At 43.9% G+C, this 13,576-nt stretch overlaps 1 protein-coding gene across 4 annotated transcripts in view; it reads left to right on the top strand.

The window, feature by feature from the left end:
• The window catches only part of DCLK1 (doublecortin like kinase 1), a 356,767-nt gene that overhangs the window by 280,740 nt on the left and 62,451 nt on the right, over positions 1 to 13,576 (top strand). For all 4 annotated transcript variants that reach the window (XM_086329367.1, XM_086329368.1, XM_086329369.1 and 1 more), the window contains 2 exons: positions 5,380 to 5,467; positions 8,121 to 8,229. In XM_086329367.1, coding sequence (XP_086185493.1) covers positions 5,380 to 5,467; positions 8,121 to 8,229 — 197 coding nt within the window. The remainder of the gene's footprint in view (positions 1 to 5,379; positions 5,468 to 8,120; positions 8,230 to 13,576) is intronic.

Raw genomic sequence — 13,576 nt, forward strand, 5'->3', positions numbered from 1 at the left:
GTACTGGAGTGGGGTGCCATTGCCTTCTCCAGAGGATCTTCCCAACCCAGGGATCGAACTCAGGTCTCCCGCGTTATAGGCAGACACTTTACCGTCTGAACCACTAGGGAAGTCCCATTTTCACTTTACAAATTTATAAAATTCCAAATTGTGCTTTACTTTCTGAATATAAAGTTTAAAATATAATGGAGCACATGCCTGAAAAAGTAGTGACTAGCTTCCTTCTTTGGGAGAAGGAAGTAGTAGAGGCAGAGCAGAATGCCTGACAGAGTCATAACTAAATACATTTACTTTTGATATCTTGGCTCCCGTGGTTTCGCTGTCATGGATTTAATGTCAATATTCTCATTTTCTTTTTCTCTTCCTCTAAGTAAACCAATTTCATGAATACCAGTTCTATAGTCTTTTAAAAACTTTGTTTATAACAAGCTTTTATATGTTTCACTGTTCATTCTGAGTTATGCACAGGTTGCCTGTGCCATAAACGTTAGGTTTAAACATTCTATGGAGAATGCAGACAAAGGAATTTGGGAAAAGAAATTTCTTTTGTGCCTTGTTTCAAGTAATAGAGCCTTATTAATTATTGCATATTGATGTCATCAACTTATTGTTCTTTACCCACTTGCAAAGTAAATGTATGATTTTTCTGTTTGCACACACAGTCCCTTGGGTCTCAAGCTCTCTACACCAAGATTATGAATTAATTTTGCTACATGAGGTCATCTTTAGAGATTCTACAGACCTCAAGTCAGGATCACCAAGACAATTATAAGAGTTTGTTAACTATTTGTTGGTTGTGTTTCCTTTATAAAATTAATCCAGTTGATGTTTAAATATTATATTGCCATTTTCCAAAAAAAAAAATTACCAGAGTAATAACCATATCCCAAGACAAAATGTGAAATGTTAATAATACAATTATCAAGACCGAGCTAAAGTTATCTTGTGAAATTTTTCTCCCTTGCTTACATCAGTCGGATCGATTGGATATTTCTGTAATCCTTATTTGGTGTGGACCCCACCTGAGTAACACCAATAATATGAATACAAATGGCAGGAGTAACTCATACCGTTTATATTTGAAATGAACTTTTTTATCACATAGTCATCAGATACATCTTGGTAAAATGTGGTTAGAACTGTTATGTCAGCTTTCTCACTTACTTCAAAAAGTGTGATATGTTCTCCATCTGTTATATGATCCCAAGCTAAATAGCTACACTTCGGATGTGTTCTTACTTAGGGCAGTGCTTTTATGAAGGTGTGCCATAAAAGCATCCAGGTGCCAGCAACCTGTCCACCTGGTTCCCGTTAAATTCGCTTTGAGGTGATGACATTTCAAATGTCACAGTATCTCTTAGAGCAGCCAATTGCATTAAATTATAAAATAACTGTGTTTTTCACTATACACCATATGCCTTGGAATTAGCAAACTGATTGAAGCAAACACAAAATCTTATGATCATGTATACTATGAAATGGTTTATGTTCTCTGAAAAAAATTAATAAATTGATTTCATTTATAAGCATGGCAAAATGTAAGTGGACTCTTCAGCTCTATGTAGGTCATAAATAAGACTGATTCATCTCATTGGGTTAATTCTAAAGAACATGAACTACACATTTCCCCTGTATTAGGTTCAAAATCCTTCAATCAGACTTAGGGCAATAATCAAAATGTTCACAGTCTGTCTAAAGTAGTATATTTAGGAGTAGTGACGAGGGTACATAGAGGGCCATGATGATTACTGAATGGCTTCAACTGAGAGAGTGCAGTATGTTAGGTAATAAAGTGAGAATCCAGAAAATAACAGGCTGGAAGGATAGGAATGTAATAAATTCGACATTAACATGAATAACTGAGAAGTCTTAGACTCGACCCAAAATACTAACCTCTCAAATACAGAATATGGAGATCTGACACCGTATAGGCTTAAAAGGTATGTTGTTACCTATAAGCCAATATGATCTTTAAGTGCATTGGTATTCTATTCACAAAGAAGAAAACACTACCATTCTCTGTTGTGTGTTGGTCAGGGCACACCTAGAATATTTCATTTGCTTTGAGCACCAGCATTAACCAGAGATATTGACAAATGGAGGATCAAGGGGTCATGGGGTCCTGTCTTACGACAAATAACCAGAGAGACTGGGATTATTGAAATGGAAAAAGAGAAGACACAGAAGGGGTTCAGTAGCTCTTTCCAAATTTTGGAAGCCTTGTCCTGTTGGGAAATGCAGTGTACTGGGTGGCTCCAGAGGTGCGAGATTAGAAGGACAAACGGAAAGTGTAAAGGGGCATCACTGGCACATAACTCACCTGTTAACAGTTAGCAGGCCGCCTCAGGAAACAGCGGCTTCAGTACTGGAGCTGTTTGCACAGAGGCCATTTGACCCTGGGATTTTTATAGTGGGCATTTGGTCTCTCAATGGAAGTAGGATAGAAGAGGTAATATTTAAGGTCCATTTCAGTTCTGCAATTCTTTGAATCCATGAATGGTCATTGTCTTGGAAGGTGTATAAGGTTTAACCACTTTACTTCTTTGAGGAAAAGCAGAAGTAACGAGAAATTGAATACATTTATTTTACTGTATTTGAGCATAGTGAACAAAATGAGAACTTTCCATTTTTAGAGTACCATATTTGTAATTAAATGTCCTCTTACAACTGTCTGTTACCTTCAGATAGCATGAAATTTGAAATGACCTGGACTACATTTTGAAAAGTAAAGTTGAAAATAAGCAATTTTAAGCATAAGCAGACTTGTGTTAACCCTACTTTTTTTTTAAAACCAGAGCCTAAAACCTTGAGGGGTTTTGTTCATAAGGCAGAGAAAAACACAGCTGGCACTGTAGCAAGCGTTCAGGGCATCAGACAATTGGTGGCATTGTTGAAAATGTAATTCATTAGTTGATAAGGCAGTTTAGTGAATAATATCCAGCAAGTTTATTAAACATTACAGTTTAAAAGAATGCTTTCACATTATTTGGGTGAGTGTTCTGTGTTGAGTGTCTGGTGTTCTTATTAAAAGAACAAGATTTTGGAATCGAGTCCATAAGTTGTAGGCATCTTTGCTAGGAAATACACTACTAGTCTATTAATTTGAATGCTTGATTCTGAAAGAATGTGTCTTTGTATTCTAAAACACCATATGATGGGACAGCACCTGCCATCCCAAACCACAATGTGTCTGCATTATTAAACACCATTTGTGATGCTGCTGGAAGAAATTCAAGGATTGAAAGGCTCAGAAGAGAAGCTCTACGTTGTAAACATTTCTTTACAGTTTTTCTGCTTGGAACAGGATTATGTCTACAGCAAAAGCAGTGACCCCAGGGATAAAAGCTCTCCCTGTTCTGGAAAACACACCTTCCCCTCAAATGTGGTAGCACTAATGTTTCTTTTCTCCAGACCTTGACCTTGTAAATCTGCCTTGTTTCAACCTCCTATTCCAGTAGTATAAATACAAGGTTTTCACAAACAGTCATTCATAAACGAGCACGCCCAGAGGCTCATACATTCACAGTGCCTTGGACAGAGTTGGCTGTGGCTACAGTTAGTGTCACAGCCATCTGACAGGGTCACAATCTGAATCCCTCTTTCTGACCTGACAGAGGACGAATGGGCGCTGCTGGCCACAAGGGGAGTTGAGTGAGAGAGGATGGAAACAGCTCAAGTCACCAGGCTAGGCTGATGGATGGGGGATTCTTACGATCCTAGAGAATAAAGGGCACACGACCCAGACTACCACCAAACTTCTAGAATAATCACAAAACTTCTAGACTAACCACCAAACTTCCAGAGTAACCACCAAACTTCCAGAAAGTCTTATGAGGAAGCAGATCTGTTATGGCTGTGAGTTTAACTTTCGCCCCCATTATGGCAGCCGTCAGCTTTGACGAACTTGTCCCATGGAACACGGTTCGTCAGCTTTGACGAACTTGTCCCATGGAACACGGTTCGTCAGCTTTGATGAACTTAACACACCCCGGGGAATGCTGTGCAGTTGACCCAAATGGTCCCGCAATGACTGAAGTAGCATTTGCCCAGTTATATTCATCCTTTGGGTGAAAACTAAAGCCTCTGAATTTCCCATGCAAGGTGCTGTTGGGCACAACAACTGTATGTAAAACTCTTCCTTCCGGCTTTGGGCACACTTAAGGTTGGAGGGCATGGGGAGGCGGTTGAAGGGAGACAGGTAAGCAGAGGAAAAGTAGGTCAACATTGCTTCTCGCCACTTCATTATTAATTCAGCTACAGATTCTCTCTCCCTTCTCTCTGCTCCACAGACAGCCGGCACCCCGAGCCAATGCCGCCCCTCACCGCCTCCTGGCTCCCATCAGGCCAACCAAGTGGATAAACCCAGGCAAACAGAAGGAGGATCTTTTAGGACAAGCTGTGTTCATTACTTAGAAACAGCATCGATATGTGCACGTTGTTTTCTCAAGGAATAGATGCAGAGATGGAAAGATTCATTGTTAAATTACTGCCTCGTAGCTGATCCCAGTATTAAATGTTTGGTATTGTTTTGTCCTCAGAGCTTTATACCCTGTAAGAGGGCATAGCGGCCCACTCCAGTATTCTTGCGTGGAGAATCTCATGGACAGAGGAGCCTGGTGGGCTGCAGTCCATGGGGTCGCAAAGAGTCACACACGACTGAAGCGACTTAGCACACGCACTGAGCTTTATAATATAGTTGTTACCCTGTTTACTCTCAGGGATCTTGAGTCCAAATACACCCAGAATTTGAATCACAAGGCTTAGGCTTTTAGTTTCATCTTTGCCTCAGGAAGAAAAGTAATTATAATAAGTAAATGTTTCTTGTTACATAACAACATATCAATAACTTGCTTAGTGCTTATGTCTTTATCACAAAGTGGAATTAACAAACCTACTCTTTAATCTTTCCCCAAGGATGTGGCAAAGCTGAATATTTTTTTAAAAGGATATTCCATAAAAATCAAACTGAAGAAAAACATTTTTCTATGGTAAGAATAAAAAAAAAGATCAGAGTGACCACTTGTAAGAAGGCTGTTTGCAGATAGACTGTGGAAGAGTGAGGTGAGACACCTCAAATCTGCCAAACCTAAACAGTGAGCAACAGGATGCTAATTTTGAGAAAATGGAATGAAAGTCGTGGACCGTCCAAATCGACAAGGATGAGCCCAGCACAGTTACCACCACCCATCGTTGGTTAAGAAGCTGGTGGGGAGCGGTAGTCCCGGTTGAGTGGTCGAGCACCTCCCTTTCTGGACGTGGAGACCAGTCCCCTCCGGGGCAGTGGGCGCAGTTGCTGCCCGAGCTTCTGGGCTGGGCACAGCACCTGGAGACATGGGGCAGGATCGACAGTTTTTATTCTCTGTTTCCGTTTTCCTCCAGAGCTCTCAGCATGGCGGCTCCTCCACTTCACTTGCATCCACCAAAGTCTGCAGCTCGATGGACGAGAACGACGGACCCGGAGAAGGTGGTAAGCTTGGGATGTGGTGTCCAAGGAGAAGGCGTATCTTGTACCCAGACGGAGAATGGGTTGGCTAAATTTAGTCCAGGAAACTGACATTTCTCCAGCAGAATGACCCTGAAGCAGCTCAGGGTCATTGCAAGGGGGTGGGACCGAACGTGGCTCTCACCAGGGGTGGTATCTGCTCTCTGGGGCTGGGAAGAGGGAGTCAGCCAAATGTGGAGACCTCTCCCACCCTCCAAAGGTGTAAGCATTCTTAGAAGGCCAGCTCTTGCTCTCCTTGCAAATAAAAGGGGCTAACTGTTGCCTTTGTTTTCCAAATTCGGTGCACTTCTATAACAAGAGAGACATGTTTACTCTTTTTGACTGAGATAGCCCTGCAGAGGCACTAAGACTTCAGTAAAGTCAAATGCGAACATCTGGCTTTACAAAAAGACTGAATTGATGGCAAATGGCAAAAATATTCTTTGGACCTCCCTCGAATTCACTTTTGAAAGTGGTCATGTGACTCGGGTTATGGAATGAGTGTTTCCTGCTAACTCCTGAAATGTTTTGGATGAGCCTTTCCTGCCCTCTGCATCTTAGTTTTTCTTCTATGAAATGGAGATTTTATCCTAATACATGCTTGTTTCCTCCCTGGAGGTTATTGTCAGGCTAAAATCAATTATGGGAAAGTATTTAGGAACTCAGGTATAAAACTGATACAATCAAGCCACTGTTAGAGAACCAGTACCCCTTATTTGTTTGAAGGGATAGGATTTAATTTTCCAATAAAGTCCCACTTGGGGGAAACACTTCATTATGTTATATGCGATACATGACTGACCCAAGGATTATTTCCTGACTACCATGCAATATCAGACTTTTTTGGTATTTCCAGAAGGATGAAATTCAGCCATCCAGAAGTCTTCTTTTGTTCCAATATGTTTTATTTACTTAATGAAACAAAATGGTCCTTGACTAAGCCCGTGGCTACGTCTTCTTAATCAGAGGCCTAAAAGATACATTTTTATATAGTCAGGGGGGAAAAAACCAAGCCATGTGCTCCAGATGGGTGTCCCCTTCATGGAAACACAGAAGCATCTCCTTCCATTTCCCATCTGAAACCGGACTTGCCTCCAACAGACAAGGATGGTTAATTTTATTATCCGTGCAGGAAAGAGCCTTAAGACCGTGTCATCCGAGAGATGTTTTGTAAATTCGGGTGCTTTACAGTGGCTTTGAAACTTCTCCAGCCATCTCCTGTAATAACCATAAGCCAGACAAAAATCCCTAGGCTGCATCTTTCAGACGGAGGCAAAATGACGGCTTCTTTGGGGTGAGATGGAGCAGCGAGTGGAGGAAAGGCTCCAGCTCCCGCTTTCTTCAGAGGCCTCTGAGATGGCTTCTAGGGGGTTAAAAGTAAAAGCTCACCTTTAAAGAGGTTGCAGAGTGCCAAGGACAAAAGCAGCAGCAGCAAATGTCCTACATATGTACAATACTTTCCAGAAATCCCATCCACTCAAGCATCCAGAGTGGTGCAGGGTGGAGATGATCGCAAAACAGAGTAAATAAAGGTCCTATAGCAGATGCCTGCCAGCTGTGAGCTTCTATTGACCGTTCTCCAGCCCTGCAGACTAAACTCAATGAGAACACGAAAATTGCCCAGAAAGCCCTTTTGCCACCTAAGGTTTTAATTTTTTTGAGAAGAAATGTTTAGTCTTGGTTTGTGATTAAAGGTCAGAGAAGGAGCACATTTAGAAAACGCACTAGGCTTCCACCACATTTTGTATTCAGGTTGCCTGAGGGAGAAGCCAGGATTTATAACTTTAAAGCATGTAAATTTTAGAGCCCGGCTATAAAAGGCTTTTTATACCCCTAAGATGTTAAAGGTTATCCACGATATTTATGTGACCTAAGTGTGGCTTATTTAGTTTAATGACCTTAGATATTTAAAGCATTATTAGGCATTTGTAAAATATTTCAAAATGCATTTTAAGAGGGAAAATGCGTTGTGTTAGTGGCACTAACATAATTGAAACTACAAAACTGTTCTGTTCGCAGACATAATAGATACTGCAATTTTAACTCAACATCTGCTACGCAGGTTGCTGGTGAGAACATTTGTCCAAAATCTGCTCATTGATACTGGGGAGGGGCGGTGATCAGTGCTTAGTTCTAACATAAGGAATTTTACGGAGATCTCTATTTCAGGATGTAGTAAAGCTAAGTGTCCAAACAGCAGGCATTTTTCATGCTTGTATGGTGTCAAGCGGTCCAGAGTCCCTTACAAACTGCATTTTCCTCCCTACCTAGGAATGTCATGTCTCTGAACACCATGTGTATTCATAAATGCTATTGATCAGATTGGCATGAAATGAAAAGCAAAACTTCCTCCTCAGACAACCTGCTTCAGCAGAAAGCATTAGCTGGTCTTACATAGGTGGGAGTGGACCCCGTAGATTTTACATTTGCTTTTAGTTGATCATTTGTCTTAGTAGAAACAGTTGATTATACAATGTCAGCAAGGGGCTAGGGGTGGGAGACTGGCCTGCCTGTCCAGAAAATGACATATTGATTCTGAATCAGTGCCAGTCTATTAGATGATACTTCTAAACGTCTCCTAGGCACTACATCTGTGTTCCCTTTTCTACCAATAAAAACATACTAATGATTCTTTCAGAAGTGTCGGAGGAAGGCTTCCAGATTCCAGCCACAATAACAGAACGATATAAAGTCGGAAGGACAATAGGAGATGGAAATTTTGCTGTTGTCAAGGAATGTGTAGAAAGGTGAGAAAGATATCATTTGCATCGAGCTTTAAAGGAAACACTTGGGGTTATGTTTTCCGAGATTGTGTCTTTATTTGCGGTCTGAGGCACATATGGAATAGGTTAATGTCTCAACTCCAGATGTTAAAAAAAAAAGGTAAAAGAAAGAACAGCTCATCTAACAACAGACTTGAAAAATGTAGTGATTTCTGGGGGGACAATCTATAAATTAAGAGCTTTGATTTTTCTTTTTAATGTACTCAGCAAAATGTTGCCAGCTCTTTCAGGTAAGTCCTTTTATTTTGTTTAAAAAAAAAAAAAGCTTAATCGTTTTTTCTACATTTTTGGGAGACATTTTGTAAATGTCAGAACATTCTTAGGTGCATTGATATATTTCTCACATGTATATGTCATAAAATTAAATATAAGAACTTCGAAAAGCTTCACAATGCAACTGTACTGATCCCCACAAAAAATAGCATTTAATACATTAAAATGTTTTAAAATGAATGAGCCAGGCCCCCTTATGGGCCAAAGGGGAGGGCTTAGAGTGAAAGGTTTATCCCTAGGATCTCAGTACTTAATCAAGGACAGTAGCAGGGGCTACTAGTTGGAGAAGTTACAAGTTATAGTTATAGCCCAGATTAAGGCCGCCTCAAAACCTGAGCCGAGCTCTAGATTTGAAATTCCTTACTTCAGGAGGAACCAATTGGCCAGCAGCTCCTTCTCAGGGCTGGTGAGCAGGGTATTGGAGAGCCGGAGGCACGTGCCTCGCTCCTTAAGGGAGCGTGTCCGCTGGCTTCCAGGGGCTGGCTGGGGTGAGCATCTTCTTCCCCAGTGCTTTTTTCCGGCCTGCGCACCCGAGGAGTTCTCAACACAAAGGCTCTAAGCTCTGCCTCCGTTTGAAGTAGATGCCTCAGACTAAAAGTTCTAACCTGCAGAGCCCGGAACTTATTTTTCTGCAAGGCCTTTGACTTAGAAACAAAGATTCAAGTCACTTTGGAGCTGGACGTCTGCCTGGGCCTCAGACACGAGGGTCCTGAGTTTGGCCAGTGTCCACTGAATTGCTTCCCTTCACCCTCTGCCTGACTAAGGCAGTGGAGCCCCCGTTAGGCTCCCCTGGAGCAGTGGGTCTCACACTGGGCCCCTCCCAGCCTACCAGCTGGGCCAAGCCATTCCTGCGGACGTGGTGGCACCCCGCCTCGAGCAGCCACTCCTTGGTGGGGAGAGGCGTGAGTGAGGAGCAGCTTGAGAATCGCCTTAGCTGACCCTCCCAGGCCCTCTTCCCCCTCCTCCTCTCCGCCCCACTCCCACCACAAAGCTGGACAGTTTGCTGCGTGACTGACAAACATAGAAAATGCCCCACTACTTTTCTGGGCCTCACGCCTCCCCAGACAGGAGCAGCCACTGTTTACCGAACGTAAACTATATACAAGGGCCTTAACTGAGGATATTTTATTGACCTATCATAATAATACCATGGCGTTGGAACTATTTCCATTTTATATAAAGAACGCCTGAAGAAGCTAATTGCCCATCAGTAAGCGCTCAGATAGTTAAGTATTTCTATTTGGCAAGGCATGGATGCTAGTTCAGCTCCAAACCCCGCGCCACTGGAGCACTCTGCTCCACCCTCTCTGCCTCCAACCAGGCCCGAAGTCACACACATCACGTTTGTCCCTGTACAGAGGAGACAGAAGTGAAATCGGGAAAGCCATTCTCACAGTAATGGGTGGAAGTGTGTGTGTATGTGATTTTGTTTTTCATTGTGCTTTTACTGATAGGAAAGCCAACCCCTCTAAATGTAATGTGTGCTGCAGCAGAAAACCCCGTGTTTGGCATCGCGGTGCTCTTCCCCCGCGGGGGCCTGGTTCCCTGCCAGGGGCGTCATCTGTTGAGTCTGGCGTGTGCCCGTCCTCAGATCACGATGGCATCTTAGTCCCACGGCCCTGGTCTTCCCGGATAGAAATTTCTCATTTCTTCATCCCGGATTAATTTCTTTATTTCTGGTTTAGACTGCGTTCGTTTTGTAGGAGTTTGCATCTCGGGTCTCCTCGTACGCGCCTTCAGAGTCTAAGCACCAGGTTGCTCCCGAAGTGTTAGTATTCAACTCCTGCTGAACCAGGACATATGGCAACTGCCCCCTCTCCTCAGAAGTATCCCGGAACAATCTGTTAATACTTTCCAGAGGTCCAGGAAAATAAAAGGGGGCTAAGAATGTTGAGTGGCACACACTGCTTGTGTGGGGACTTTATGCCGTATTTGGAAGGATGGATGTGGATGAACAAGAGCAGGTCTACCCCTCCTGTTAATAGTGATCTGTCACAGGGGAGGGTTTCCTGCAACAATGGATGCGGTGACATCGCATCCCTCCCCCGATTCTGTGTCAACACATCCCATCCTGGGGTCTGCCAGGTCCATTTCGGTTTCTGCCTGTATCCCTGTAGCGCTGTCTTCAGTGGCATCGGGAGCCCTTAGGATGTGCTGAAGGATGCTGGCGAACTTTAGAAGCTGTTTTGTCGAGGCTTTCAAGGCCTCAAAGAAAACTCACAAGGCTGAAATGCGCTAAGAAGAGGTCCGAGGATGGATAGAGGGCTTGAGATGAGGTGCCCTTTGTCCTTGGCTTCCTGGCTCTGTGTGGATTAATTACCAGTCAAGCCACGGGTACCAGTAATGCGGTTGTAAGCAGGCATGGTGTCTCGGGTGGCTCCCGGCCCTCCTCCCGACCTGACTGCTTGCATGTTTTGGCAGCACAGGATTCAACTGGGTTAAAACTGTAGCCGCTCATGATTCCCTCTCTCCCTGCTCCACCTGGAGACTCAAAGAACTACACGTTGAGGGCTTCCCCAGTGGTCCAGTGGTTAGGGGTCTGCCCGGCAGTGCAGGGGACGCCAGTTCAATCCCTGGTCTGGGACGATCCCACATGCCACGGAGTGGCTAAGCCTGTGCACCCCAACTACTGAGCCAGCGCTCTGGAGCCCACGAGCCATAACTACTGAAGCCCATGTGCCCAAAGCCCATGCTCTGTAACAGGAGAAGCCACTACAATGAGAAGACCACGCACCTCAATGAAGGGTAGCCCCTGCTCACCACAGCTAGAGAAAGTCTTTGAGTAGCAAAGAAGATCCAGCACAGTCAAAAAAATAAATAAAATTAATAGGATATTAATAGGATCAAATAAAAGAACTACACGTTGAAAGCATTGGCTCTGGCAATGGTGTGAGACAGGCCCAAACCCAAAGAACGAGCTGAGACTGCAGTATCAGCGACATGGGTACATCCACCTAGAAAGTCCTCAGACGTTTGAAGAACTGTACGCCTGTAATTGGAGGCATTTGCTTCTGAAGTGAGATTTGGAGGATGAGTCAATGGGAAGGATTTTAAGTGTCTCTCAGCTGACAGTGTGCTTTCCTCCCTAAGGATGCTCTGGCCCCTGATAGCCACAGGGCCCAAGTTCAAATTCAAAATACAGCTCCACTCCGGAGATGTCACAGGACGCTTCTGGGGTGCCTCCGTTCTCTGCTCACAGAGGAGGCCCTGATTCAGCTTTAATTACTGGGTAAGCAAAGGTTGCTGTGGACTCACTCCTCAAGGAGACAGGGTCTCCCTGTCATGTCCTAAGCGCCACCAGCCTCTGGAGTTCTCCCAGCTCCACCAACGTGTTTGGAGGCCCTGCTAGTTCAGGCCTCTGCTGGGCATTTCCGGGGCACAAAGAGAGTCACACCGCCGCTCGGCTTGAGGACCTCACCCATAAGCAAAGGATCACCATGACAGTCAATAAAGGCTGCGGCAGAAGAATGCCTGGGAAACCGTGTTTCCTCTTCCACACAATCTTCATAAAAATCATCAAAACAGAGCAAACGACAAAAATCCCTTTGGTCCAGCGTGCCCTTTTCATTAGCATTCTGCAGCCCTCCAGGGCTGAGGGAAGCGGTGAGAAGACTGTCCTGGGGCCCGGAATCATCGCGTTAAACAAGATAGCGTTCTCCAAACCATCATCAGTACAACCCTGAAAGGCTAGATTTAGTTCCAATTTGTAAAGTTCAGACATTTCTCCCTAGTAGTTCGAGCTCTAGCCTGGGGTCAAACTGAATAGGAACATGACCTTACAAACTGAGCTCCTATGGACAAGGAGGAAAACCAAGCTTGTCTCGTGCTGCCACTTTGGCTTTGGCCTTTGAGGTTTCTATGATTGCAGGAACGGTCAAGGCTATAATTTCAGGAACATACGAGCAAACGGCCTGGATGTTCCCCAGCAACCCAGGTGTCCTCTGTCCTCTACACACTGAACTGTAGACTCCTTGAGGTCAAAGGCCAGGTCTCCTATCACTCGTGCAGCCGACAAAGAACCACGCGCCTGCCTACTGGATGCTGACACGGGCACAGCGGTCCTCAGAGTTTAGAGTATGGAGGAAGGCAGATACTTTGTTTGAGGTTTTATTTCTTGCCAAATGTTTTCTTTTACCAACTGAAAGCAAGCCATGACGTGTTTATTCTTACGGTGGACATTTAATCCTAACACCTGTTTTTAGTCTTATATTCCAGATTCATCCCCTTTCCTTATAAACATGCATTTCTAGTAATTAAGGATTTTATTATGACTTTATAGTTCTATTCTCAAAGAATCCAGGAAAAAAAAAACTTGCAGTATTAATTTTGGTGGTTCCTCCACAGGGCTCTTTGTCTGATACAAAATGTGGGTAAATCTGAGTGAGTGTTGACTCCTATTTTGTAAGATTCTGGGTAGTCAGCCCACAAGGGCCTCTTCCTAGGAAGCTATAGGCCGCTGCAGCCCAGCTTTGCTTGCATTTGCCCCTCAGCTGTAGGCTCAGCATGCAACCTGGTTGCCTGGTATCCTGGAAGCCAACGCGCTCACTTATTTGCTCGGGATTTTGCTGCTTGTGTGTCTGGCTGTAGAGGAGGAGTCAGCCTGCCTGGGTCCCACTCCAGCTTTCTGTTTTGAGTATAGCAAAGCTTTAATGTTGCTCATTCCAGGGAAATGGAGGATCAGGTGGTAACCGTGGGGAAGAGACAGCCAAGAAATTTCCGCTCTTCTAACCAGCACCTTCCCAAACACTGTCTTACCTCTCTTGCCCTGCCCGGTACTGCTGGCTCTTATCAAAGCTTTCAGTCCTGGAATCCAGATTCCCTGCAATCAGATGAAACATCCCAGACTAGATTGGAAACTGCTCATGTATTCCAGTCTCAGATTTGCTTTATTATAATTTTGTGTGTGATTTGTGAAATGCAGAACCCAGAAACACATCAGCTTTTAGTTTTCCTCTTGATTAAATATTTTCATGGTTGCAGATGAAACTCTTCAGAAGCCTCTTAAAAAGAGCCGCTTATAGAGTCCCTGCGATCCTTC

Source organism: Bos grunniens, chromosome 12 (assembly GCF_055505025.1).
Source record: "Bos grunniens cultivar Pamir isolate PY7600 chromosome 12, Bosgru_T2T1.0, whole genome shotgun sequence".
NCBI classification, from domain to species: domain Eukaryota; kingdom Metazoa; phylum Chordata; class Mammalia; order Artiodactyla; family Bovidae; genus Bos; species Bos grunniens.